The following is a 24,759-nucleotide window of genomic DNA, read 5'->3' on the forward strand; positions in this document are numbered from 1 at the left end:
ATCAAAGTATATCTTCAGTTTCATACCTATTTTCACAAGTACCGTACCTAGGAGTGTTAATGAGACGAGACAGCTCGCGAGCAACTCAAGATCGGCTCGGTCAAAGTTCGGCTCAAGAACTTAACGTGTCAAGCCGAGCAAACGCTGGCTCGACTCGAAAAGTTCGCGAGCAACTCGAACTTGTGCGATTAGATAAGATATTACTCATATCTTATAAAAATATTCTATCATGATTATATATTCGAATCTATACAATAATATAAAAAGGTAGATTAAGTAGTTACCTAAGGTGACCCGTGGCAGCAGCAACATGCCTCTCTAAAATTCTAAAATTGAGGCTTTCAATCGAATATACTAACCAGTGACTAACACAAAGGAATTAAACAAGGTCACTCAAAAGTCAAAAGGCATCTAAATAATAAAGTGAACCCTTCATTTTCTTAAGCCTCCGAAAAACCGCATCAACGCTCAAAAGAATTATTGTTATGTACTCTAAGAGTCACGCCTACACAACTCACCTATCACTATACAAGTTATTGTAGGAAGCCGCTTCTCACCATGACTATGACGGTCCTCCAGTTTATCTTTCGTTCCACTGGACTACATTCTCAATTTCAAATCTTTGTTACGCTGCCATATATTTGAGATATTACGGAAGAAGAAAGAAGTCGCCTTCACTTAATTTGGTCCGGGGTCAATACTAATAATTTGATACTCTATACCATATCCTAGATTCCTAGGTAGCTCGCCAACTTGTCAAAGGTATATTTTTCAAATTCAATACTCGTAAGATTTATCTTGAAATAAAGTCTAATTATGAATTCAGAATTCCAATTTTTAGTAGCAGTATTATCTTTTTCATTTGTTTATTCTATGCATATGATTTTGGTAGTGTCGCTATAAATTTGTGTAGAAGACTCTTTAGTTTCAATATTGTTTGACTAATTTAAGTTCTTGAAACTAAACTATGCAAAAGGCTGTTTAGTGCCTTTTTTTTTGGTACGCGGTTACTAGTGCTTTTAAGATAACGTATTTAAGAATTGAGCTACTACACAATACAGATTTGCTGCTTCACTTGCTCCACAATTTCACAACATTATAATTGTACATTTGTACTTGGTGCCCCATTTTAACAGGTTACAAGAAAGACCAAAGCCCTCTTGACCGAGCCCATGAAATTCCAAAGTGCATAAATTGTTCTATAGGACCATTTTTAACAAAAGACTAGTCTAATGGCACAAAGCCCAACTAAGTAAGTTAATAAATGTGTAAAAAATTGTTTATTTTGGTAATATAATACTTTATCTTGATAACTTGCATATTTAAATATGTCGGTATTCATTATAAGATATTGGGTAATCAAAATAAAACGAAACTAGTATTGGTGTCCGGCTTCGCCCGGGCTACCTCTACTTACCATTAATTTTTTTTTCATTAAATAAAATTACTTAAAGTTGCATAACCCATAAATTTATCATTAATATATTTTTTACAACATATTCTAAAATTACGATGAAATAAATTTTGAGACAAATTCACTACTCCCGCGATTAATATTTTATTCTTATTAATGAAAAATAGTAATAACATTTCAATACTTGTCCGTAATCATTGTTACTTTAACTACTCCCGCCGTAATTATTGTTACTGTCACTACTGCCGCATTAATATTGATAATTTCACTATTCCCGCCGTAATTATTGCTACTTTCACTATTGCTGCATTTGCCCGCATTAATATTGATTATTTCACTACTTCCGTTGTTTCTACCACTCTCACTAATCTCGTTGATAATATTGTTACTTTTACTATTCAAATCAGTGATTACTATCATATAACTATATCCAATCTTACTACAATTTTTTTCTTTACTGACGAAATTACTTTTACTACTTAGGCATGCATTTTTAAGAGGATTATATATTTATATAAATATATTACATATATGCATTAAATCAAATTGAAAGAATTATGCAGTATATATATATTATGGAATCTAACTTAAATTATTTATAACCTACTTATTATATTTTGTATGTTAAATAATTAACATCTCTATACATCTAATAAACTATAAAGTTTAATAAAATTGCATAAATTTTAAATTTAATATATAATTTTATGATGATAATAATTAATATCATAAGTGTGCATATTTATACTAATTAATTAATTATTTTATTTTAAGAAAATTGACCATCTTCTAGTCTTCTATAAATATTTAGGAAAATTATCAGACATCTTCTTTCTTTTAGTCTCCTTGAAATTGTAATTATTTTATTTTAAGGAAATTGACCATATTTAGGAAAATTATCAAGCTTCTATATAATTATTTTTAAAACAAACTATATAATATTTGCATTGAGATCCCTTAATCGGATCCATCACACGGTGCTATTGATTTAAAACTATATAGTATAATTAATTTGTATAACTTTCTTTAATTACATTGAAGTCCTTTGGTTTCTGGATTTAATATATGTATTGATGTATTGATTGATATGAATGTAATTATATGTTAACATTGGCCTTTTCTCCTTTTGGGCTAGTCTTATGCTATAGAACGGTCCTATAGGAGAGTTGTTGTCCAAAGTGTCATAAACGTGAAGAATGAAGATTCCCATTACGGTTATGCAACCATGCTTAAAGGACTTACTTTTAGCGAGTTAACAATACTCTAAAGCCTAGTGTTACATACAACTATGATGATTATCGATAACATTGGGTCCGGGACATTATATATAGCCGTACAAGAACAACAACCACCTTTAAAGAGGAAACTTTATAGTATATGTTGTATGTATTTTGGTGAATCGGGTGCATTCTATGTCGATATCCTATCCTTATCCACGAAAAGTTTTCTTAACGATTGTACTTTAAATTCAACTTTGAAGAATATAAAGTTTTTCCGATATCATTTCTAGACACGAGTTTGAAAGATCTATAGCCTTGAAAGTTACTCCATTATTAGCTGAACTGCTATTTTTTTTTTTGCCCCAACAATGTTTTTACTTTTTATGTTTCTTCTCTCCTTTACCTAGCCATGTTCTTGATGAGCTCTACATGTAGTTTACAAATTAGAAGTATATGCTTTATTTGCCATCTAACTAAGACTTGCATGTTATTTACGAAGTACACTCCGTATCTTTTAGTAGAGCTACTCCAGTTGATCAGCGTTATCTCATTTTTAAATTACTGATTCGATTACATGAACAAATAGTATAATTTTGGCAAAAACATTAATCAAAGAAATTGTATGCTTTTCCTAACAGACAAATTTGTGTCCTTCTTATATTACTCCACACTATGAATTAACTCTCTTTAATCCAAACTATCCTACCTCCTTCCCACATTGCAACTAACTGACCGAGAAGAACAGGTAACCCCTATGTAAAACATTCAAATCAGACGGTTTAGATTCATCTTCTTCTACACTAACACAATTTCTTCCTTTTATAATCTCTTCAAAATTCAATTTTTTCGTCTTCTTAGCATCAAAATTTAGTCTTTTTTCTTCCAATATTTATTATGAATGATGGGATCAAAATTCATTAGCAAACACCATTACTTTCACCATTCAATCTCCACCATGGCTACTGTATAAGTTGTTCAGTTTTGATGCGGTGCCGAAACTGAATTCGCCCTCTGCTCTTCTCTTCAATCGATCCACCTGCTTAATCTCACCACCAAGCTCCACTTGGACCATCACCTGCTTCTCTATCTCGACTCAAACCACCAACCTACAGGGCTACAATTTAGAACATCCGGTCATCAATTCGACCACCAATGATGAAACACGATTCACCACGAAGTTTCCTTGCTCGCGTCGTCACTAACGACCACCACCACATCCATGAGCCACCATTTGAAGATACTTCAGCGCTGCTGCACCACCAGAAGCACCACGGAGTATTATGAATGATGGTATCAAAATTCGATTTTGTTGGTGCCCTTTTCATGAAAATTTGATTCTTGTTTTTTTTCATTAGTACCCAATGAATTAATTGAAATTGTTGATGATTACAATATTCATGTTTGCAGTGTAATTTGATTTTGTGGGTTTTTATGAGTTGTTGTTTGGATTGAAAATGATGGGAATTTGCCAAGGCGTCAATTTGGAGAATTTGTTGCGCGGTTTCGATGACGATATTTGGGTATTTGGATCAATGGAAATTGACTTTGTCTTCTGAGAAATATTGGCGGGAGAACTAGTAATGAGATGAAGATGATTATTTGGAGAGAAAAAAATTAAGAAGTACCAGTAATGGAGAAAAAATAGGAAGAAAGAGAAAAAAAACTGTTAGGAGGAGGAGGAGGCGGATTCTTAATAAAAAAAAATGCCCATAACCGGAATTAAAAAATCGGACAAGTGCAATCAGGGGAGGGGTTAGGATAGTTAGGATTAAAGTGAGTTAATGCATAGTTTGGATTAATATAAAAAGGTCATCCATAGTATGGATTATTCTGGTTAATTAATCCAATTATATATAAGTTCGATTTGAGCTCGAGTTTGGTTAAAACTCGCAAGCTTGATAACGAGCACATTCTTTTCAAGCTCGAGCTCGAGTTTTGGCCCTTCAGCACAAGGCCAAGCTCGGGCTCGACTAGTTAACACCCCTAACCGCACCCATTTTATACCCAAACTAACCAGAGCTCGACCTATAACCCAAATTGACTCAACCAATATAAGCTTACCTAAATATTTATTGTTGCACAATGTTGTTCCTAAATAACTTGTGATCTACTCCCTCCAATTCACAATAAACCTCCCTATTTCCTTTTTCGGTTATTCACAATAACCTCCCTATTTCCTTTTTTAATAAGTGTTTGTGTGGTCCAAATTTAATTGTATGGTGGGGTAATGTATTTGTGTGGTCCAAATTTAATTATATAGTGGGTAGTCTGTTTCCTTAATTTTTGTGTCAAAATGAAATGAGAGGTTTATTGTGAATTGGAGGGAGTATATAATAACGGATCCAAAAGTGTTCCGAAACAAAATGGCCTGTCTCAATCCAATATGACTGAATTCTCTCAAACTAGAAATAACCCGGCACAAACGGACCTAACCCGTACCTGATCAAACCCGATTAACCAGTAACCCAAAATAACCCCCTTTTTCTACTTCACAAAAAAATATACTGGTTTGAAATGGGGGAATCTGAAGACACGTAATTATCGCAAGCTTTCTTATTCTCTTATTCTACCATGCTAACTGAAAAGTGCAACTGCAAAAGACTAAGCTCTCAAAAACACAAATGTTCATATCAGAACATATCATGGGCACAAACCCAGGACTTTACACAGTTATGCAAGAGTTATCGTAACCACAAAAGATCAACTTCTAAACATGTTTCAATTGCCCGTCAACATAACCAAATACAAAAGAGATGACATGTAACAAAACCGGACGATACACATTCGCCATCTTTCTAACTCTCGTTTGAAGCATCCATAGGCTCTGCTGAAGTAGACTCCTCGCCCTCAGGTTTGTCGCCTTTCTTGCCTGCAAACATAGAGCTCCAACATAAGCACATCTAGATAATACTCTCTTTCTCTCGGTCATTTGTTTACCTTTTATATTCTTCGTGAGGGGTATTTTTATTAACAGTTGCCAAATGAAAGGGTGTAAAAGATTACACAAGATAATAAAGAAAACATTCACAAGGGATGGAAATGTATTTTCTCAACTAACCTTTCTTCTTTTTGCCACCACCTTTCTTCTTTGTCTTGGTACCCAACGCCAACCACGCTTTGATTTCAGGGTCGTCAACTGTTTTGGTTGGCTGCAGTTCTTGCAAAGGGTGAGAAGTTATACGATCTGAACCGTTTGGCATGAGCAGTACTGTGAACTTTATATGAGCAACATAATCACCTGCACAATGGGGCATTCGGTCAGCTACGTAATTAAATAAAATGGAAAAAATTCATTTTGTAGTGCTAATTCCACTTTGGTGCCTATATGTTCATAAATTCCACTGCTTTCAAGCATGATAAAAAATATGTGAAATCACATTAAAGAAAATATATAAAGGTAAATTCTCCTATTATACATGCCCCAAAAAAAATATCTTTTATGAGAAAAGCTGATACTTGTGATTTGAAGAAATTATGGTTACACTGTCATTTACAACCCAAGGCATCAGTCATCACTCATCACAGTGGAAGTAAAACCCTAAAACACCGAAGTTGAAATTTTAGCTAAAAAAATATTCCCTCCGTCCCGGTCAATTGTTGTCCTTTGCTTTTGGCACAAAGACCAAGGAAGGAGGAGGGGGGCAATAACTAAATGACAAGTGGAAGAAATTGAGTGTGAATGATCAAATTACTCATTAAGTTCATTCTTAAAATAAAAAGGACAACAAATGAAGACACCCAAAAATGGAATAGGACAACAAATGACTGGGACAGAGGGAGTATATCCCATTCAGATGAATATCAACTAACCAGTCTTTTCATGCAATACCGGGTAGGGCTGCAAAAGATCATGATTCACACATTCTAGAAGACCAAGCCGAGCACGCTTTTCTTCTAATGCCCTATAAAACAAGGAAGCAATATTTAGTTTGCAAGAGTTGCCGAAACAAATAAACGTGAAAGACAAGAAAAACCACACATACCTAGCAGTAAATGGCATTATGGGGAATTTCTGACTAATTTCACTGAAAATAAACCTCGATGCTTTCATTTTCAAGTGATAGTTTCTGTCCACGGCTCTCTTGTAAATAGTTGTTTGCTTCTCATCCAACATTCTAGGCTGGATCCACAAAGAAAAACACAAACTGTTAGATTAACCACTAATTCTCCGACAAAAAGATATATGTCCATAACGATACCAAAACCATTACCTTTCCTTCACCTGTACTTGCAAGAATATCAATAGCATATACTTCATTCTCTTCAAACTCAGCATCATCAACTCTCATCTCAGGATTTGAGACAGACAACACAACTTTGTTACCATCAATTACAAACTGTTTTAACTGATGACTAAGGACACCTTCTACAATTTTGCAGTCATATGCGGCAGCAACTTTCTGGATGGCATCTGTCACGTCTTTGTTCTGCAATTGATAAAATAGAGGGGTGTTACAGGCTTTTTCCAAAATATGAAAAAGGACATACAAAGCATCAGAATTAACACGAAATATATTGTCAGCTACAAGGGTCGTAGAAAGGCCGAAAAAGTGAAGCCAAACCCAAATCCTCGTGTACTCCACATCTGATTATAGGTCCATTGTGTGAGACCTCTAATAGCTTTTGTAAAGTAAAAGGCAAATGTCAATTAGAAAATGACATTCAAGAAGCTTTCCACAATCAAATTTCAGTCAATCCACCTTACTGCCAGAAGGCCCTTCCCAAATTATCTCTCTGGTATAAATATAAAGAATTGATCATGTCACCGTCTTATTTTCAACTTCCACGGAAACATATAAATGTTCTTCACTGATTTGTTTTGGGGATGGGGATAAATTACACGTGTAAAAGAGCAAAATTAGTCGGGCAATATGAATGCCCTAAATATAGCCAAAATGGATGCACAATTACATCCATCAGCCAAGAAACATAGGCTTTCCCCACATTTCTCACGTCATAAAAATATCTGCAAACTCCCACATTGACTACTTGTAGATGAAGTTTGTCAAGACCCCTAAAATCAAACTTCGAGTGCGACCCAAAAGGAGGTCCACATCGTATCACAGACAAAGAGAATTCAAGAAAGTGCAAAAGATTTTATAATAAAAAAAACACAAGGTCTACTGCTCTATCAGTGTAACTACGACTATAAATGCTTCAATGGATGATAGTCCATAAGCTAAACAATTAATCATCATGTAGAGCAATGGTCTTAAGATATTTTCAACAAATATAGAGTTCATGCAAATACTTCCTGAAAGTAGAAGAAATGTTTTTTTCCAACCCAACCATTGGGTGGGTGGGGGCCTTGGGGGGGGGGGGGGGGGGGGGGGGGGGTGTTGACCATGCTTGTGATAGTTACATTATCAATATACTACTCCTTTCACTTCTTTAAGATGTTCCACATTTCCTAGAATGACAAATTAACAACGATGTTTCACTTTCCCTATTAGTCTATCATTTGTGGTTCTTATGATTAGTGACCCCACATTCTCTTTCCTACTTTCATTTTCATCCACATATTCTCGTTCCTCTTAATATCTCCCAACGAGCAATGTGGAACATTAAATAGAAGTGGAGGGAGTGCAAATGAAAACACACTGTTTAAGACACACATAGCAATAAGAAGAAGCTGATGCTCTATCATTGTAACTATGACAATAAAGCCTCATTGAATCATAATCCAAATAGCCAATAGTGTTATCATCATGTAGAGTAATCATGCTACCTTATGAAGGGCTTTCATATTAGTTTTGCTACCTTAGTGAGTTTCTGTCCATAATTTGTGAAATGTTCACTTTGCCTTTCTTCATCTTACATCACCAGTCACCACAATTACTCCCTTCAATCCTCCATTAATTTCACCATCTTTACCTTTATTATTCAACTTCAATCCTCCATTAATAATTCACCAACTTCGCCTCTATTACACATTTTCTAGATAATCTTTCTCTATCCTGATCATGTGCTATTTACCATACTTTTGCTGAATGGAGGAATGGAGATGTTACAAAATTTACAACCCATATTTGTTTATCTTGAAATCCTTGCTGTAACTTGAAAAAAAAAAAATACAGGTTATGGTTTGAAGAATTTTGAGGTTGGGTGAGAGGTGGTTTAGGCTGGCGATCACGAATGAAGGTTTAATAATGCTAATGAAGAAAGTTGTGTCACCTTACGTGTTGCGCGAGATGAAAAAGGGTGGTGATCGAGTGGGTGGAGATAGTGGATATGTCACCATTTTTATTAAGAGTTGTAGAATATGTTACTGTGACTCGGCTACAAGTGTCGAACACGACAAGGTGTCAGAGTGTCGGATACGGTTATTTCTAGGAAGTTTCCAATTTTTTGGTCTAAAATGAGAGGTCGAAGTGTCATGTAACAACGTGAAGCGCCAAAGCAACATATATAGTAGATTGTAGATGAAGTAAGAGCAGGAAAAGAAGAAAGAAGGAAGGGTAAAATGGGTATAAAACTACAATTCTGGAAGGAATATTCAAAAGTTGATGGAATTTTCCGTTCTATTTGGATGAAAGTTAACTAAGGTAGCAAAATTGATACTAAAACGATTGAAAAGGTAGTAAGTTAGAAGAAATCTGTACGAGGTAGTAATTTTGAAAAAAGGGTACTTATATGGTAGCTTTTAACAAATTTTCCTTAAAATAGTCACAGTTGAGGATAAGCCCAACAGCAGAGACATAATGATAGACAACTATGGCAGAGAATTCATCACTTGCTATGCAATGTCACTAAAAGGGGAAGCAAATCAGCAGATATGAGAAATTGATGACATGAGCAAAGTTGACTAAGAATAATAAAAGCAATAGTTAGAGCTTACACCAAACACTCTCACAATGAAGTCAGTTGGAGGGTTATAAGGTTACACGAACCTGTCATTAACAGACTAAATATTCTAGGACCATGAACCTGTCATTACCATTCAAGTTGTGACGGCATACATGATCCGACAAAAAAAATGGCGAGGCTTATTTGAACAAACCGACAGCTAATTAAACCATCATAATGCTTTACCAGCGTAACTATGATAATAGACTGCATTAAAACATTAACAATATATAGCTAGTTATATAATCAATTAAATCATGTAACCAAAATATACGGCCCAAGGCTGCAGTATCCACAGAGTGGGTGAATCTACATAAAAGCCTCACAATCAAGCGGACAATCAGAAAAAGAGTAGATCACCTCGACAAAGTTGACTTGCCTACATGTACAAAACACAAGACGACCCATCCAAACTATTGATCAATCTTCATATCAACATATAGGCTCAACAAGGCAGCGGTATCCATGAACAATGGTGGATCCACTATAAAGCCTCACATAATAAAGGCAACAGAAAAGCGGGAAATCAAAGCAACACTCGATCACCTGGGCAAAGTTGCCTTATCACATCTTAAATTATTATTCTTACGGTTGACAACAACAATACATAAAAGTAGATGCGGCAAGGAACAAAGAACTACACATAGACAGGTCTAGAACCACCATGATAAGTAACAAGAAAGCAGATAATCAGCACGTCATGGATTGATAAAAACAGAATAGACGTATAGTTGACCCCAAATTTCTGAGTAATCAAATTTATGAGATACGAATATGCAGTCTATCAGATCTAGAAAATCGCCGGAGGCAAATCATTTGAAAAGAGCTATGCGATCAACAGAAATCTTAACAGGGCTTTGAGTGGCAGTTAGAACTCTTGAACCGAATTCATTATAAATAAGAAGAATTACAAAGTGTCGCAAGAGTGTTATAATGACCATAAGATCATATGATTGCTATGAACCTCAGACTGGAGCATTGGATAACATTTCTTCTAGAAAGATTGTTGAAAGAAGCTTGGTGAACGAATATTCTAGAAATCCAATAACAAAAAACATGTTCAGCTATCGTACTTTCCTAAGCAGACTAACCATCTCAACAGAGCATATCATACATGAATATGCTGCAGAGGGAATATCACAACCACAATTATTCACCTATACAAACTCACAATCTAAAGCATATATATACATTTTCATAAGAATAATATAGGAGTATGTCGCAAAGTGGTGAAGTAACTATCAAATGCTAAAAAGCCAAATGCCTTAGGCAGGCAGGGATGCATCAAGGTTATTAGTAATGTAAAAGCTACTATCAAGTTATACTTTTAAATATCAAACATATAGAGCTCATGCTTCAGACCCCTCTTGCAACATAGGATTAGATAACTTGTTAGGACACAGAAAATAGGCAACCCACTCATCACCATTTAGACATTTGTCACACACAAGGCACACCAGCGATCAAGTGTCACCATCATACCATGAGGATTAATTATAACCAAACCATAATATGTTGAGGATGCAGGTATGTATACCTTCTTTCCAGGCCTGGCAAGCCTCAAAGCAACTTCAGCGGCAGTATTTGTCGCAGCAATAACATCTGCCTTTCTTCCAGTGATTGGGCCTTCTTGAATTACGTGAGTGTGCGCCACAGTAGCGATAAAACCATCAATATGACAACCCATATCTCTATATCCAAGCAAGAAACCAAATATCAGTAACTAAAGACCAATACAAAAAAAATCCATAAATAAACAACATATAAAAGCTAGAAGGATCTGGAAACTTACACCTTCACGACATCACCTTCTTCCAGCACCGACTCATCAGTAGCAAGTGGTGAATAATGGCATACAACATTATTCACAGATATGCAGGTTGGAAAAGCAATGCCCCTCTCAATCTTCTTCTTCACATTCTTGTACATCTTCCCAGTTTGCCTATATAGCAGAATAAAGAGCAAAAATCACGATAAATGATGAAAAATAGTTAAAGGTAGTTTTAAAAAAGTAGCACCAAGTGCATACTCATGGCAAAAAGCTACATACAAACCAACTTAAATAGACGAGTTGAGCATTACGCAAACCACTCCTTGTACTTAGATACTTCATTTCAAGACAAAAAAAACGATTGCTCATGTCAAACAAGACTTGGCATTCCAAAATAACAGTGTTACGTAATCCTGCCAAAACCGGAAGACCTGCATACAGTATGTAACTGAACGCCCCCTTTGAACATAGCCTAATAACAATTAGACCCAAATAAAATCAGCGATCAGACTTAACCCCTCATATACAAGTAACCCTATCAGTACCACCAAGTACCATTAACTACTTAACCCTCAAAAAACTACACCACCCAACATAGTTACTTTTTGATAAATAGAAATGTTCATGGCCAACAGCACCACTCTGTTAATCCCCAAAATATTCTTTTCTGAAATAATAAACCAATATAAATTGAAACCGTAAATGACAGTTACAATAACAAGAAAAAACAAGAAAACATGGAAGTTCCAATAAACGATTCGACTGCCAGATTAACAAATGCAGCAACGCTAACATACCAGAAAAAGTTGAAAGTTGTAGTCAATCTAGTCATCGCCAATACAATTTCTAATAAAACTAATCATAAATCATACTCAATCCTATAGTTCCCCTTTCTCTAATATATGTGAGGAGTATTATAATGAAAGGGGAATTTAGGCTGAATAGGAGGGGTATAATATAACACTGAAATCAGGAGTTTATTGCCAAGACATCATCAATATTGAAAAAATGGGACATTAATGAAACTTACTCAATAATGTAGGCATCACCCTTCTCACAGAGGTCAACTATCTTAGCTTTAGGCTTACATTCTGATACAACTATTTGCAAAGCCTCTGCAAATAACCAAAAAAACATATAAATAAAAGACACCACTCAGGTACTCTCTCCGTCCCGATCATTAGTTCACCTTTGATTAAAAAGCCCGTCACAAAGGATAAAAAAGGGTAAATAATTGACCAGGCGACATAGGGAGTAATTTATTTATAAATTCATCAACCAAAATAACAAAATAATAACATGAACAATGATAACAAAGCGGTATTCTAATTCGGGGACGGCTAACATGAATCATCATTCGAGACTGTTCAAACATGAGCCAAATAATGTCGACAAAAAATGAAATTTTTAAAAAAAAATGGTAGGAGGATAATATAACAAACTGTTAAGGATTTCAGCAGCGTTCTTATATTTGGTGACAACTTCAGAAGAGCTAAGATCAAGCTCTCTCTCCTCGCGTTCATCGTCCGACATTTTTGCCCTAATTTCTTCGAATTAAACCCAGAAAAATGGTAACTTTAGCTGCAAATCACTGAAACACCCAGAAAACAAAAACAACAAAAAGATTAAAACTTTGAGCAGAGATAAAATTGAAATAATATAAGAAGTAATCGAATTGAAACGTGGAAGTAATTGGGGAAAATCGATTGGAGTGAAATGGGGAAATTAGGGTTTATACCGGTCAAGTAGAGGTGTGCGGTGGAAGAGTGGCAATGAGGAAAGTTTTAGGGTTTATGAGATGATGTTGGTTTTGTTTTTATATGGAGGCCTAAATGTTGATGATGCTGCTTTGTTGCTCAAACGCATTACTCAAGTGTAGGGGTGCTAACGAGCCGAGTTGAGCCCGAGCTTGGCATTGCTCGACTTGTGCTCAAGAATCAAAATTCGATCTCAAGCTTATCCGAGCTTGTAAAAAATATGCTCGCTATCAAGCTTGCGAGCTTTAACGCGAGTTCGAGCTCAAATTGAGCCTATATATAATGGCTAATTTTTTTGAATTTTTTTTCTTCCGATATTTTCAATAACAAGGCTCGAAGATTAAATGTAAAATATTTGGCAAATCGGTTAGACATTTGATATATGTGATACAAAATATAATCATGATAAAATATTTGTATAAAATATGAGTAATATCTTATATAATCACACAAGTTCGAGCTACTCACGAGCTTTTCGAGCCGAGCCAGCGTTTGCTCAGCTTGACTTGTTAAGCTCTCGAGCCCAGCCCGAGCTCGAGCCGATCTCGCACGAGCCGAGCTTTGACCGAGCCGATCTCGAGTTGCTCGCGAGCTGTCTCGTCTCATTAACAAGTGTACAATATTCCTTCTTCCGTTACATGAAATTAGATTAAAAAAAAAATTAACCAAATGCTGTGAGTGTAGTGGAGCGCGGGTCACCCCTCAAAGCATGTAATGGCATGAATTGCGAGGTCTCGACCTTTGGGGTCTGTTAAAAGAGGCTGCTAATGAGAGATGTTCCTTGTTACCAAAAAAAAAAAAAAATTAGATAATTTGCCCCCATCAAAAAGAAAGAAGATAATTCGGGGAAGTGGTGATTGACCCCCATAACTTTGTGCGATTGTGAAATTAACCCCCACAACTTTCAATTGGAGTAATTTGGCCACATAACTTACATAATAAGTGAAATTAAACCCCTTTATCAGAATCTCACGAGAAATTCAATTTATCATATCAAAAAAAGTAAAAATAGTTATGTTTTTATGAAAAATACAAAATAAAAGTTTAAAAAAATAAAATAAAAAAATAGCATAAATTAGATAGAAAAAAATTAAAAATACTTTACAAAAATCAAACAAATTATTATTTTTATATAAAGTACAGATTTTTCAACTATTTTTTACAATTTTTGTAAAAAAATTTCAATTGCAAAATATTTTTTCAACTTTTTTTTACATACGTATGTAATTCGGTATGATTTTTGTTAAAAAAAAATTAACAATTTTATGTGAATTTTTTTTGAAATGTTGAAAAATAGAATATTTTGAATATTTTTTTTGCCCTTTTATTATATTTTTTGTCATGAAAATATTTTATTCCGACTTCTGATTTTAACACAACTACCTAACAAAATATTTTGCAATTGGAATTTTTTTACAAAAATTGTAAAAAAGAGTTGAAAAATCTGTACTTTATATAAAAATAATAAATTGTTTGATTTTTGTAAAGTATTTTAATTTTTTTATCTAATTGTGCTTTTTTTAATTTATTTTTGTAAACTTTTATTTTGTATTTTTCATAAAAACATTAACAATTAATATTAATATTAATATTATCCTTCTAAAAAAACTCTCTCTAAAAAACCCTAACCTCCAAATTATACAAGGGGCTCCATCGATTATCAATCGATCGATGGTAAGCCCCAAAATTGTTTCAAATTTTAATCAATAGTATGCATACTTATTTTCTATTCAATAAGTGTCTCACTTTTGGTGAGAATCGTTTTTCCATCCCTTATTTCGGGGGTTTTCCATTTATTCGTGGTTTTAGTTTCATCAGTAATATAGTCAGGAGTAGTTCGTTGATGGTTTGCAGCGTGTTCTTTCAAAGGGTAAAAGTGATTTGTCAACGATCTTTGAAACCAGTCAGAGGTAAATTTTATCTCATAAATCAAACGAAGGATCTCCTCAAAAACTACATGAAGATAGCGATAATAAGGCAGCGAATTGTCGAGATCTTTGTTTTGAGATCCCTAGTTTATAAGAAAATTATTTTTCTTTGGTTTCCATGAGATTTGTTTTCGATTATAGTTATTCTTTGTAAGTGCCGTATGACGTTCTATTAATGAATTGTTCTTTTCTCAAAAAAAAAAAAAAACATTAACCATTTTCACTTTTTTGATATGATAAATTGAATTTCTCGTGAGATTTTGATAAATGGGTTTAATTTCACTTATTATATAAGTTATGGGGCCAAATCACTCTAATTGAAAGTTATGAGGGTTAATTTCACAATTGCTCAAAGTTAAGGGGGTCAATCACTACTTCAAGATAATTCGGGCAAACAAAGTTACTTTGGACAAGGATGGATTGGAACGGAGTGGGTTATTTTGAAAATGTTTACATTTTTAGGTTGAGTTGGTTGAGTTGGTTTGAATTAGTCATTGCAAGCCAATTTCAATCTTTAGAGTTTAGAATGTGTAATTTTAGGTATGTGGTTTTAAATTGGTCAATACCGTCAAACTCCAAGTCCAAAAAAATTCAGGCCATGTATCGGTGTGTTGACACTTGACACTGGGTGGTATACTTCGCAAACCATCCTAGTAAAGTCAATACGGCAATGGCACTCAACCAACAAATAGGCCACCTCGCAATCATGTACTACTACGTATAGCAAAACTTCATGGATGAATTAAACTCAATCTGATGATATTATGGAACATAACCAAAATTTGTTTTCTGGGAAATGAATTAAATATGCTCAATACAAATCTGGCAAGACCCAAATTTACAGCTGTTGTCTAACATGGCAATGACAAATAAGCAAATGAAGTGAGAGAATCAAGATTGGCATCATTAGCCAGGAATAACATGGTTTCTCCTCGGTCATATAACAAAAAGAATGAATTCCTTGAGCAAACTCTTTGAATAACTGTCAAGGTCTCAAGGATCGGCAATCAGATCTGTGCTCCCTCAAGTCACGATTATCTTTGTACTGCATCACTCCTTTCAATTATTTGTTAAAAACCATCACTCAACCAAGAATAGATGTTAGCTAGAAGGTTGTAACACAATATGTGGCTTTGCACCTCCATTTTGAGGAGTTCGCTGAAATAATTTAATATGATGCAGCCTGCAAGCATTTCTTCTCATAAAGTCCGATAACTTGATCTGCCACGGCCCACATGATAGCCTGGCCAGGTGGAATCCTCATGAGTCTTGGCAATAGTCCCTTCCACAAAGCCTTCAGCCCTTCCTCGGCATAGATTGTTCGGATTGCATGGACCATGCCAGTGTACTTGAGGTCACCCCCGGATTTGCTTTGTGCCATCAGTCTTGTTTTCACGACATCAAATGGACCGGTGCATATGGGGCCTGCTGTCCCGGCCAGAAAACCTGAAATCATCGACTGCCATGGCAGTAGAACCTGACCGTCTCCTTCATGTTTCTTCCACAAGACAATGTCAAACATGTTCTTGGCAGTGAACATGGCTGCCTGATTAGTTCCATTCCTCATGACTGTTGGAGACGCACCTGCCCATAGCCCAAAAAGCCCTTCTTCACGTACAATCGTGCGAGCACAATGTATAGGACCCTTGTACTTCAGAAGCTCAGAGCTCAAACCCTTTTGCTGTTGTAACCTGATTTTCACCACCTGTTTCAAACAGAAGAGAAAAGCCGTTACATGTAATTAAAGAAAGTTACGCAGCAGAACATAAGAAAAGACTCATATTGCAGGGAGAAAGGGAAATTCACTGAATCCAAGACCCGCATCCTAACAATAATAGATTGTAGGCACCTACCATCATTCCAAATCTACTTTACCTATTTGTCTTTGACCGTTAGTTTCTATCAATACATGTAGCGATACTTGCTAAAATGTTGTTTAACGTGATTTATCAAATCAACAATTTCATATTATCATTTTTTAAAAGTTGCAAGTATCGTATAATTGTGAGAAAATCGATCAAAGTCGACATGACCACCAAACTAAAATGGGGACAACATAAAGATGGAATAATACTGAGCAGCAAAGCGTATATCAAATTATCAATACACTTTTTAAATGTTGGTTCTATCAAAAATACAAAGGCCCTGTTTTCTTAAAACTCAAATGCCCTTCCAGAAAATTTCACCTCACTCGACTTCCTATGTGATGTGTACCCACCAAGGTAAAACAATGCAAAGTTTTAGGGTATAAATAAATTTCATCCGCACTCAATCTTAAGTAAGTTTCCATGAGCTTTTATCATGCTTTAATTTTTTTTTCTGCTAAGTTGACTTTCTTATTATACCACCTAGTAGTCTAGTACTATCAATAACATCTCTGTCTATGAGCTCTTAAATTTCGCTAAAAGGAGGACAGAAGCAGGTACCTGTTTCTCCTCAAGATTTATGTTACCCTACTTTTTACTCCTACTTCTACACAATACCCATGTTGGATACGGCATTAAAGGATATTGATACATAATACCAATACGACACTTATCCTAGCGAAAATATAAAGGGAGGCTGGAATGAGTGACAAAAAGTAGAAGAGACTACTCGTGAAGCCTTCTCACACAGAATCTGTGTACCGTTATTCTCTCAAACAAACAGCCTGTGCATCCATCTTTTTCTATTTCCTGCTTGATTGCTCTCATATAAAAATACGGCTTGTAAGGGATGAGAAGGTTTTAGTAGAATCAAAATCATCACATCAATTGAGATCCAACACCCTAGCTCAACACGCATCACTGTAAATATTTTGATGCTTGTTGAACAAAAACTTGAGAAAACCAGTACAAGGCAATTGTGTGGCCCTCACTTCTCATAACTGCTACATTTACCCCTTGTTTGGATGGAAGCCTGGAAGTAATTGGCGGGAAAGGAAGAGAAACGATTCCCCTTGTTTTGTTAGCAAATTGGAATAAAAGGAAATGGAGATATTCATTTTTCTCCCAACAAGCCAAATAAAAATCCCTCCAATATAGGAATCATCATGCCATTCCTCCTTCCCTCTTCCTCCCTGCCTCCCCCTCCCCTTCCCTTTCTTCCTAATGCCCTATCCAAACAAGGTCTCAAAATCAAGGGCAAAAGGAAGAAAGCCTTTTCAAGGAACACAGTCTACATTTGACGTCTACTGGAAGCAATGACTTGTGCCTGACACTATATATGGAACTCCAACAACACTATGAATCATAAGGCACCCTATTATTTGCTACTTCCACTGACTAGAACCAGACTGACATATGTAGCAATCAAGCCCCATTGTTCTACTTGAGTTGATAAGCATATATTCCTTTCACGAGCTAAAGCAGAATATTTATCACATATAACTAGACCTGTCAAACGGGTCGGGTCCCGGGTCGGGTCATACGGGTCGGGTCCTACGGGTCACGGGTCGGGTTAGGGTCAGAATACGGGTCAAGAAATAATTTTTAACGTCTTTTTTAAACGATTTTTTTAATTTAAAAAATATTTTTTTAAAAAGTAAAATATATTTAAAATTATTATTTTAATCATATTCATCATATACAATAATTATATTGATATAATTATTAAAATAAAGTTTTTTTAATAATTATTTTATTATTAAATATTATAAAAGTTATAACGGGTCATTTCGGGTTCGGGTCAAACGGGTCGCTGGTAGAAAAAAAAACGGGTCGGGCGGGTCGGGTTTTCGAGTCGGGTCGAATTTTGACAGGTCTACATATAACCAACATGCGCATAAAAATTCAAGTGAAATATGAGGTCCTCACAGCATTTTTATATAATGCATAGCATGAAATTAGCAATTCAACATAAAGCATGAAATCGACATAACCCCAATGCCTCAATGGCTCCCGCATATTGCAGGATAAGGGGAGGTCGAATGTAAGCAACCCTACCTTGTGCTAGCAGCACAAAGAGGTTGTTTCCGAATGACCCAAGATAAAAAAAATGCATCGAGAACTGCATAGAATGACACCGATCTTACTTCATATTCTCTATATACAATTTCATACCTTGGTCAAAAATATATCCTCAATTTACAAAAATATTTACAAAAATAGCATAATAATCATTGGGTTGAATCCTATTACCATGACCGCCCCATCTCCTAAAACTCAAATAATAAACTCAAAAAAAAAACCTCTTCATTGGCTTCCTCCCACCTTCATTCAGTAGTTAATCCGCCAGACACACAATAAAAGTATCCCGCTCTCAGTAGCAAGCCAATTAAAAGTTCTAGATATACTTTCTATAATTAATTTTTCTGTGTTGTGAGAAAGTGTAGTAGTGTACTGATCAAACTAGCTCATAAAATCCTCAAAACTTTGTTTTTTATGAAGTGATAAAAGGTCACACTGTTTTTCAGTTGGTCTGCTTTAAATACTCTCTCTTTTCTTGAAGGGGAGATGTTCCATACATCCAAACTCTTTTCCCCTTTGAGTGGATCTTCTTTGTAGGCATTGGGATTATGATAAGGATAAAATTTGAGTCTCAATTAGGGTTCTCAAGTCAGAAGAGCCTTGAACAGATAATTTACTCAATCAAAGGTTGGCATGTTCTACGGAAACCTTACAGACAAATTGACAATAGTTCAGTCTACTGCCAAATTATTGTAAAAAACGAAGTAATGTGGCACTTGTCGGATACTGATTCTAACACTCCAGACAATGATTATCAAGAAAAGGCATCCTCAACAACTCTCATGAACACGATATAGTTGCTCACAAAAAAGCCACACACACATTATGTGGCAATGTGGAAAAGCTTCATTCATCGTGGCACTATCGAGGCAAAAGAAGACGAGAAGCTTCAATCATCAATATTGGACCAAATCCTACATGACGGTCCAAGAGAAATCCAGCTCTATTGGTCAATTGAGTTGACGTGTTAGACTTTTCATGAGCAAGGATCGAGTAGTCATAATTCATAGAAAAACGGAGCTCTTGCTAGAAGTAACATCTAAACAACGTTCAGCTATTCAATAGTGTACATTGAAATATATAAATCATAGGACTTATGAAAGAAAAGGCTTTGTGGCCCTTGGTGTTTAAGATTCCTTTATAGAAGACTTTGATATATTCAGAGTGAGTTTCCGACCCCAAACTTACAATTCAGATTTTTGAGCTACTTTCAACTTCTTTTCTTTCCCTTCCTCCTCTCACACCCCCTCAAAACTCTTTTATTTACCAGGAAGATGTTAAATATCACTGCAATAAAATGAGTAAATAGTTCAATACTATTCCAAATATAGTTTAGAAGCCACATCTTCTGACACAACTTGCCATATATATCAGCATCATCTAGCATGTGCTCAATTCCTTAGTTTCTCATCTTGATCAAATCCACCATGTGTGTGGCTACAGAAATACACAAAGGTGGTTTGTTTAGAATAACAATTGTGTTTGCTTACTAAGTGATACGCCAAAAGATAAGGGCTTAGAAGTTTCACTAACAGAAATAGATTTAAGATTGTAAACAGTAGACAAGGACACATACTCCCGAGAGAGGGGAAAAAATTACAAAGTAGCTACTAGCTAGCAAGAGTACAAAGTTAGAAAGGTCACCAACTTGCACCAACGTGAAAAGGGCATAAAGAATGTGAGATGAGAGAGACTTTCATTGATGGCAATCTAAATAGTTTATAAACATGATAGTGCCGTCAACACTCGGCACCGACAATAAACCATCCTGAACCAGTGACACGTAGTTCAAAAGTATAAGTATGCCTTGTGACAAACTTATTGCACTAAATACTTATGAAAATCGTCATTCCCATTCTTGCTCATCAACAAGCAATGCTACAGACCTGTATGGAGCACTTAACATGGTAAATGTTAGTATGTAACTCTAATTGTCGTTTTCGCAATAAAGGAAGTTCAGTTTTACAAGACTGTTGTGTCATCCAAAATCTCCTCCAAAATTCAAATCCTTTCTGACATAACATCTTGCACCGTATATCTGAAAATAGCTGTGTAGTAAACTTAAACCCAAAAACGACCAAAACCTCAAACTATATCTTGTATTTCAACCGGATAGCCTATTAATAGCTAATCATTGAACATGTGAAACCCTTCAACTTAAGAAAGATGGAGCTTATAGATCCAAACTACCCATCTCAAATATAGACATGTTTTCACAGCACATCAATGTATGTCCAATATGAAACATGTATGTCAAATATGAAACATGTTTTCACATCACATCGATGTATGTCAAATATTGAAACACATTCACACAGGGCAAAAGTAAATATTAAAGAATTTGTCCTGATTCATCAAAAAGCTCATAGAAGATGACGAAGCCAATCCAGGAATAGTTAAACTCTTAATAAAATTTAGAAATGGGACACACTGAGAAGAGTAAATCAATTGAAAATTTTAGCTTGCCTCTTGAACGAAGCCACCCCCAACGAATTTTTTTAAAAAGCCCACTCCCCACCTAGTAACTTGGTGAAATGCAATTTGTCATGTCCATGACATTGTGCAGGAAGTGTAGTTAAACAATCATTCAAGGTCTCTCCAAGAACTCAAACCATTCTAAAAGTGAATTTAACTATTTGTAAGGAGCTCAATCTATAAGTCTTGTAAGAATAACTAAAGACCCAAAGCACATCATTAAAATCGAAGTTTAAAGTATATACATCACTAACTTATACTTTTAATTTTAAACCCTTATTTATAAGTTCATAAAAAGATCAAATTAAGGCCCCACTTCATCCCCAATAAAAAACTGTTCTACCATGCACTGACTTTTGTCAAACACGAACATACATACACTCAGAATCTTATGACAAAGTCACTGAATCTGAAAATAGTCAAAATTTTCAATTTTTCCTAGTTTATCCCATTGTTTTCATAGTGAAGAATCAGTCATTCGATGCAGTTATCCACCCAATTTTCATCTTGGGTCATTCGAAAACAGTCTCTTTGTATTCCTATTTGCTCCCATAACTGCAAATCCTAGTTCCGCAAATCCCCAAATGGGCAATGACCAAATCAATCAAACATTCGAAAAAAAGCAGCAAACGAAAGAGACACAAACCTCAAAAGGGGTGACAATAACAAGAGCCTCAAGAACACCAGCACCAAAACCAGAAGCCAATCTCCCCTGATTACTAATCACACCAGTCTCACCATCCTTAAAAGCAGACTGAAGAAGAGCATTAGTACCCATCCTAAGAGAATACTTCAATGTCAAATGTGTAGCAAATGGAGTCAAACCCTTCCAAAGAGCCCTAACACCTTCAGTATTAACAACAGTAGTACCACAATGAAGGATACCCTTGTAATTACCAGACCTATCAAGCTGTAATCTGGTTTTGATAACATCAATTGGTTGTAAACAACATGCCTCCATTATTCCTCCTATTGATCCTGATACTGCCTTCATGTATGCTGGTATTATCACCTTTTTTGTGGGTTTTGCGTCATTTTGATCTGTCATTTTTCTGGGATTTTCTGGGGTGTAGAAACTAGAAAGATGGTGAAATGGGGAGATTGTTTGGCGTTGTACTGCTGTGTGCGAAACTTCACCAACTCACTAGTCACCAGTCAGTACACACAATGTTGCAGCACTCCAGCGTCACTCTTTTTATTTTATGATCTCTTTGTTGATTCTTTGGAGATGTCAGCGGCACCCAATTATTTACGAAACTAGCTTAAAACTCGTGCAAACTTAAATGATTTTTTTAGATCATATGAAATATTATTATATGGATATCTATGTATTAGAATACTGTAGAATATATTATCTTATAAACTCTATCTCATTATCTCATCAGATATATATATATATATATATATATATATATATATATATATATATATATATATATATATATATATATATATATATATATATATATATATATATATATATATATATATATATATACCTATCATAATGGAATAAGAAAGACAGTTTTGTCTTTCTCATATTCTCTCTACCTTATCTCTATAATTCATCTGTCTCTTATTTCACAACATTTATCAGCACGAGTCTCTAACCATTCTTATTATTATTTCTGTGACACCCCCATACTCCAAGTGCCTTACCAGGACCACCTCCAAGTGCCTTACCAGGACCACTAAAGGTATGAGAACGCCACCATCTCGGTTACCCGAGCCAATGATAATCAAATAGACAATAACGAAACGTACTTAAATGATTACAAAGTTTAGGTGATACAACTAAACTCCAAAACTGTTAAAAGAAAATACAACTGTTCTCAAATGTTAAACCAACTAGCTAAAGAGCAACGTTCGACACGGCGGAAGACTTCTAAAACAGCTCGTGATGACTCAACCCAGCTATCTCATGCGCATCAACCAAACTTGTTAAATAACTGCTCACCACCTCGAATGGATCACCACAGTTTTTAAAACATTTAAACGGGGTCAGTACTGATTACATAAAACAAACACCATAAAGGAACAATATCACAAACACTCAAAAAATTTCAAACAAATCCCGGCCTCCATCTCCAATCTCCACACAACCGACTACATGTGTAGCCCCGCGCAGTACCCATCGCAACAAGTACTCCATGCCGCCGCTGGGGACCGCACTGACCCACCAAATCCCCGCTCATCTCCATCGAGCGATAAACCTAAGTTCATTAATGTGCACATCCCTCCCGTGGCGGGTTCCACAGAGGGCGAATCAAGGGCGTGAAGCCACTCCCGCAAGTGACTCCACTCACCTGTGGACGCACCCCGAAGATCACAAAAGATAAACAAGAATCACAACACAAAACCAACAACCCTCAATCAATCAATAATATTTAAATCACAACCGTCTCGAATCAATCAACAATCACTAACTACAAGACAATCACCACACATTATGTAATTAATACCGAGTAGGAAACCCTACCCGGAATAACAATCACCAAGATCGCCACAATCGCCTAATCATAATCATTCTTCAACGAAATCACCTCCTATAGACACACAATCATACAATCACAATCTAACATCAACAATACTCCCCAAAACCCCCAAATTACCCAATTAGGGTTTTAAAGAAACTCAACGACACACTACATAAATTATATAAGGAACTTACCCCCGACACGACAATCACAACGGTGTAAAGAACAAGATGATCCGACCAACCAAGCCTTGGGATTTGCTAATAATGCGATGAATGCGAAGAACGTAACTTTCAATCTTCTCTAGAAAGGTTTTAGGATGATAAAAGTGTAACAGCCCTAAATTTTCACGACCAAAACGGTAAAGAAGAGATGGAAAATTCACGGCTGTCACTCCACACTTAGCTGAAAATGCCAAGTGCAAGGTAAATACAGAGTAACCTTTAAAACAAAGTACATCTCTCAAAACTTTATCAAATAATTAAAACGTTGCAGCGGAAGACTTAAGTTTTACAAAATCTAAAACAATAAATATAACTCAAATCCAACAATATTATAAAATTATAAATAGATTAAGACAGAGTCTTTATTCAAAATCCTTCCACGCTCGTACTAATTCCCGGATCCGATATGCACCCATGCAAAGATCTCAAGCATCTCAATTGTACCTATCAACCGTACCCAAAATATAAATAGGTACAGGTTCCAGTGGGGGAACGACCCAAAATATAAGGACGTCAGAAAGGCCGAGTTTAAGAAAATAAGAAATATTGACAAACACAAAAAATGATTATAAATTAACAAAGCTTTGAAACCAAAGTAAAAACAAGAAATATATTCCAAAACCAATTGCTGTAAATCCAATAATATTAACCAAACAATTCAAAACCAAAACTTTTACCACCTGTGTGCCAAGGTCCTACC

The 24,759-nt window shown here is 35.5% G+C and overlaps 2 protein-coding genes across 2 annotated transcripts; both read right to left on the reverse strand.

Moving 5' to 3' along the window:
• Nucleotides 1-5,236: 5,236 nt before the first annotated feature.
• LOC141653593 (ERBB-3 BINDING PROTEIN 1) lies at nucleotides 5,237-13,097 on the reverse strand. The gene is made up of 10 exons (XM_074461420.1): nucleotides 12,990-13,097; nucleotides 12,694-12,842; nucleotides 12,282-12,366; nucleotides 11,273-11,422; nucleotides 11,018-11,171; nucleotides 6,846-7,061; nucleotides 6,618-6,754; nucleotides 6,445-6,536; nucleotides 5,693-5,872; nucleotides 5,237-5,503 (listed from the first exon to the last, which is right to left on the reverse strand). Exons 2-10 carry the CDS (start codon nucleotides 12,782-12,784, stop codon nucleotides 5,430-5,432), a joined length of 1,179 nt encoding a protein of 392 aa, XP_074317521.1. The 5' UTR covers nucleotides 12,785-12,842; nucleotides 12,990-13,097; the 3' UTR covers nucleotides 5,237-5,429.
• A 2,577-nt stretch (nucleotides 13,098-15,674) lies between these two features.
• Nucleotides 15,675-22,622, reverse strand: LOC141653594 (mitochondrial succinate-fumarate transporter 1). The gene is made up of 2 exons (XM_074461421.1): nucleotides 22,005-22,622; nucleotides 15,675-16,641 (listed from the first exon to the last, which is right to left on the reverse strand). Exons 1-2 carry the CDS (start codon nucleotides 22,404-22,406, stop codon nucleotides 16,105-16,107), a joined length of 939 nt encoding a protein of 312 aa, XP_074317522.1. The 5' UTR covers nucleotides 22,407-22,622; the 3' UTR covers nucleotides 15,675-16,104.
• Nucleotides 22,623-24,759: the final 2,137 nt, after the last annotated feature.

Source organism: Silene latifolia, chromosome 4 (genome assembly GCF_048544455.1).
Source record: "Silene latifolia isolate original U9 population chromosome 4, ASM4854445v1, whole genome shotgun sequence".
Taxonomy (NCBI): domain Eukaryota; kingdom Viridiplantae; phylum Streptophyta; class Magnoliopsida; order Caryophyllales; family Caryophyllaceae; genus Silene; species Silene latifolia.

What these genes read in the sequence shown, in the direction of transcription:
- LOC141653593 (XM_074461420.1), bottom strand. Translation starts at nt 12,784, where the DNA reads ATGTCGGACGATGAACGCGAGGAGAGAGAGCTTGATCTTAGCTCTTCT. An exon ending in CGCTGCTGAAATCCTTAACA is followed by an intron (nt 12,367 to 12,693) that starts GTTTGTTATATT and finishes GGTTATTTGCAG; the next exon opens with AGGCTTTGCAAATAGTTGTA. An exon ending in GAAGGTGATGTCGTGAAGGT is followed by an intron (nt 11,172 to 11,272) that starts GTAAGTTTCCAG and finishes GCTTGGATATAG; the next exon opens with AGATATGGGTTGTCATATTG.
- LOC141653594 (XM_074461421.1), bottom strand. Translation starts at nt 22,406, where the DNA reads ATGACAGATCAAAATGACGCAAAACCCACAAAAAAGGTGATAATACCA. An exon ending in TTATTGTCACCCCTTTTGAG is followed by an intron (nt 16,642 to 22,004) that starts GTTTGTGTCTCT and finishes TGTTTGAAACAG; the next exon opens with GTGGTGAAAATCAGGTTACA.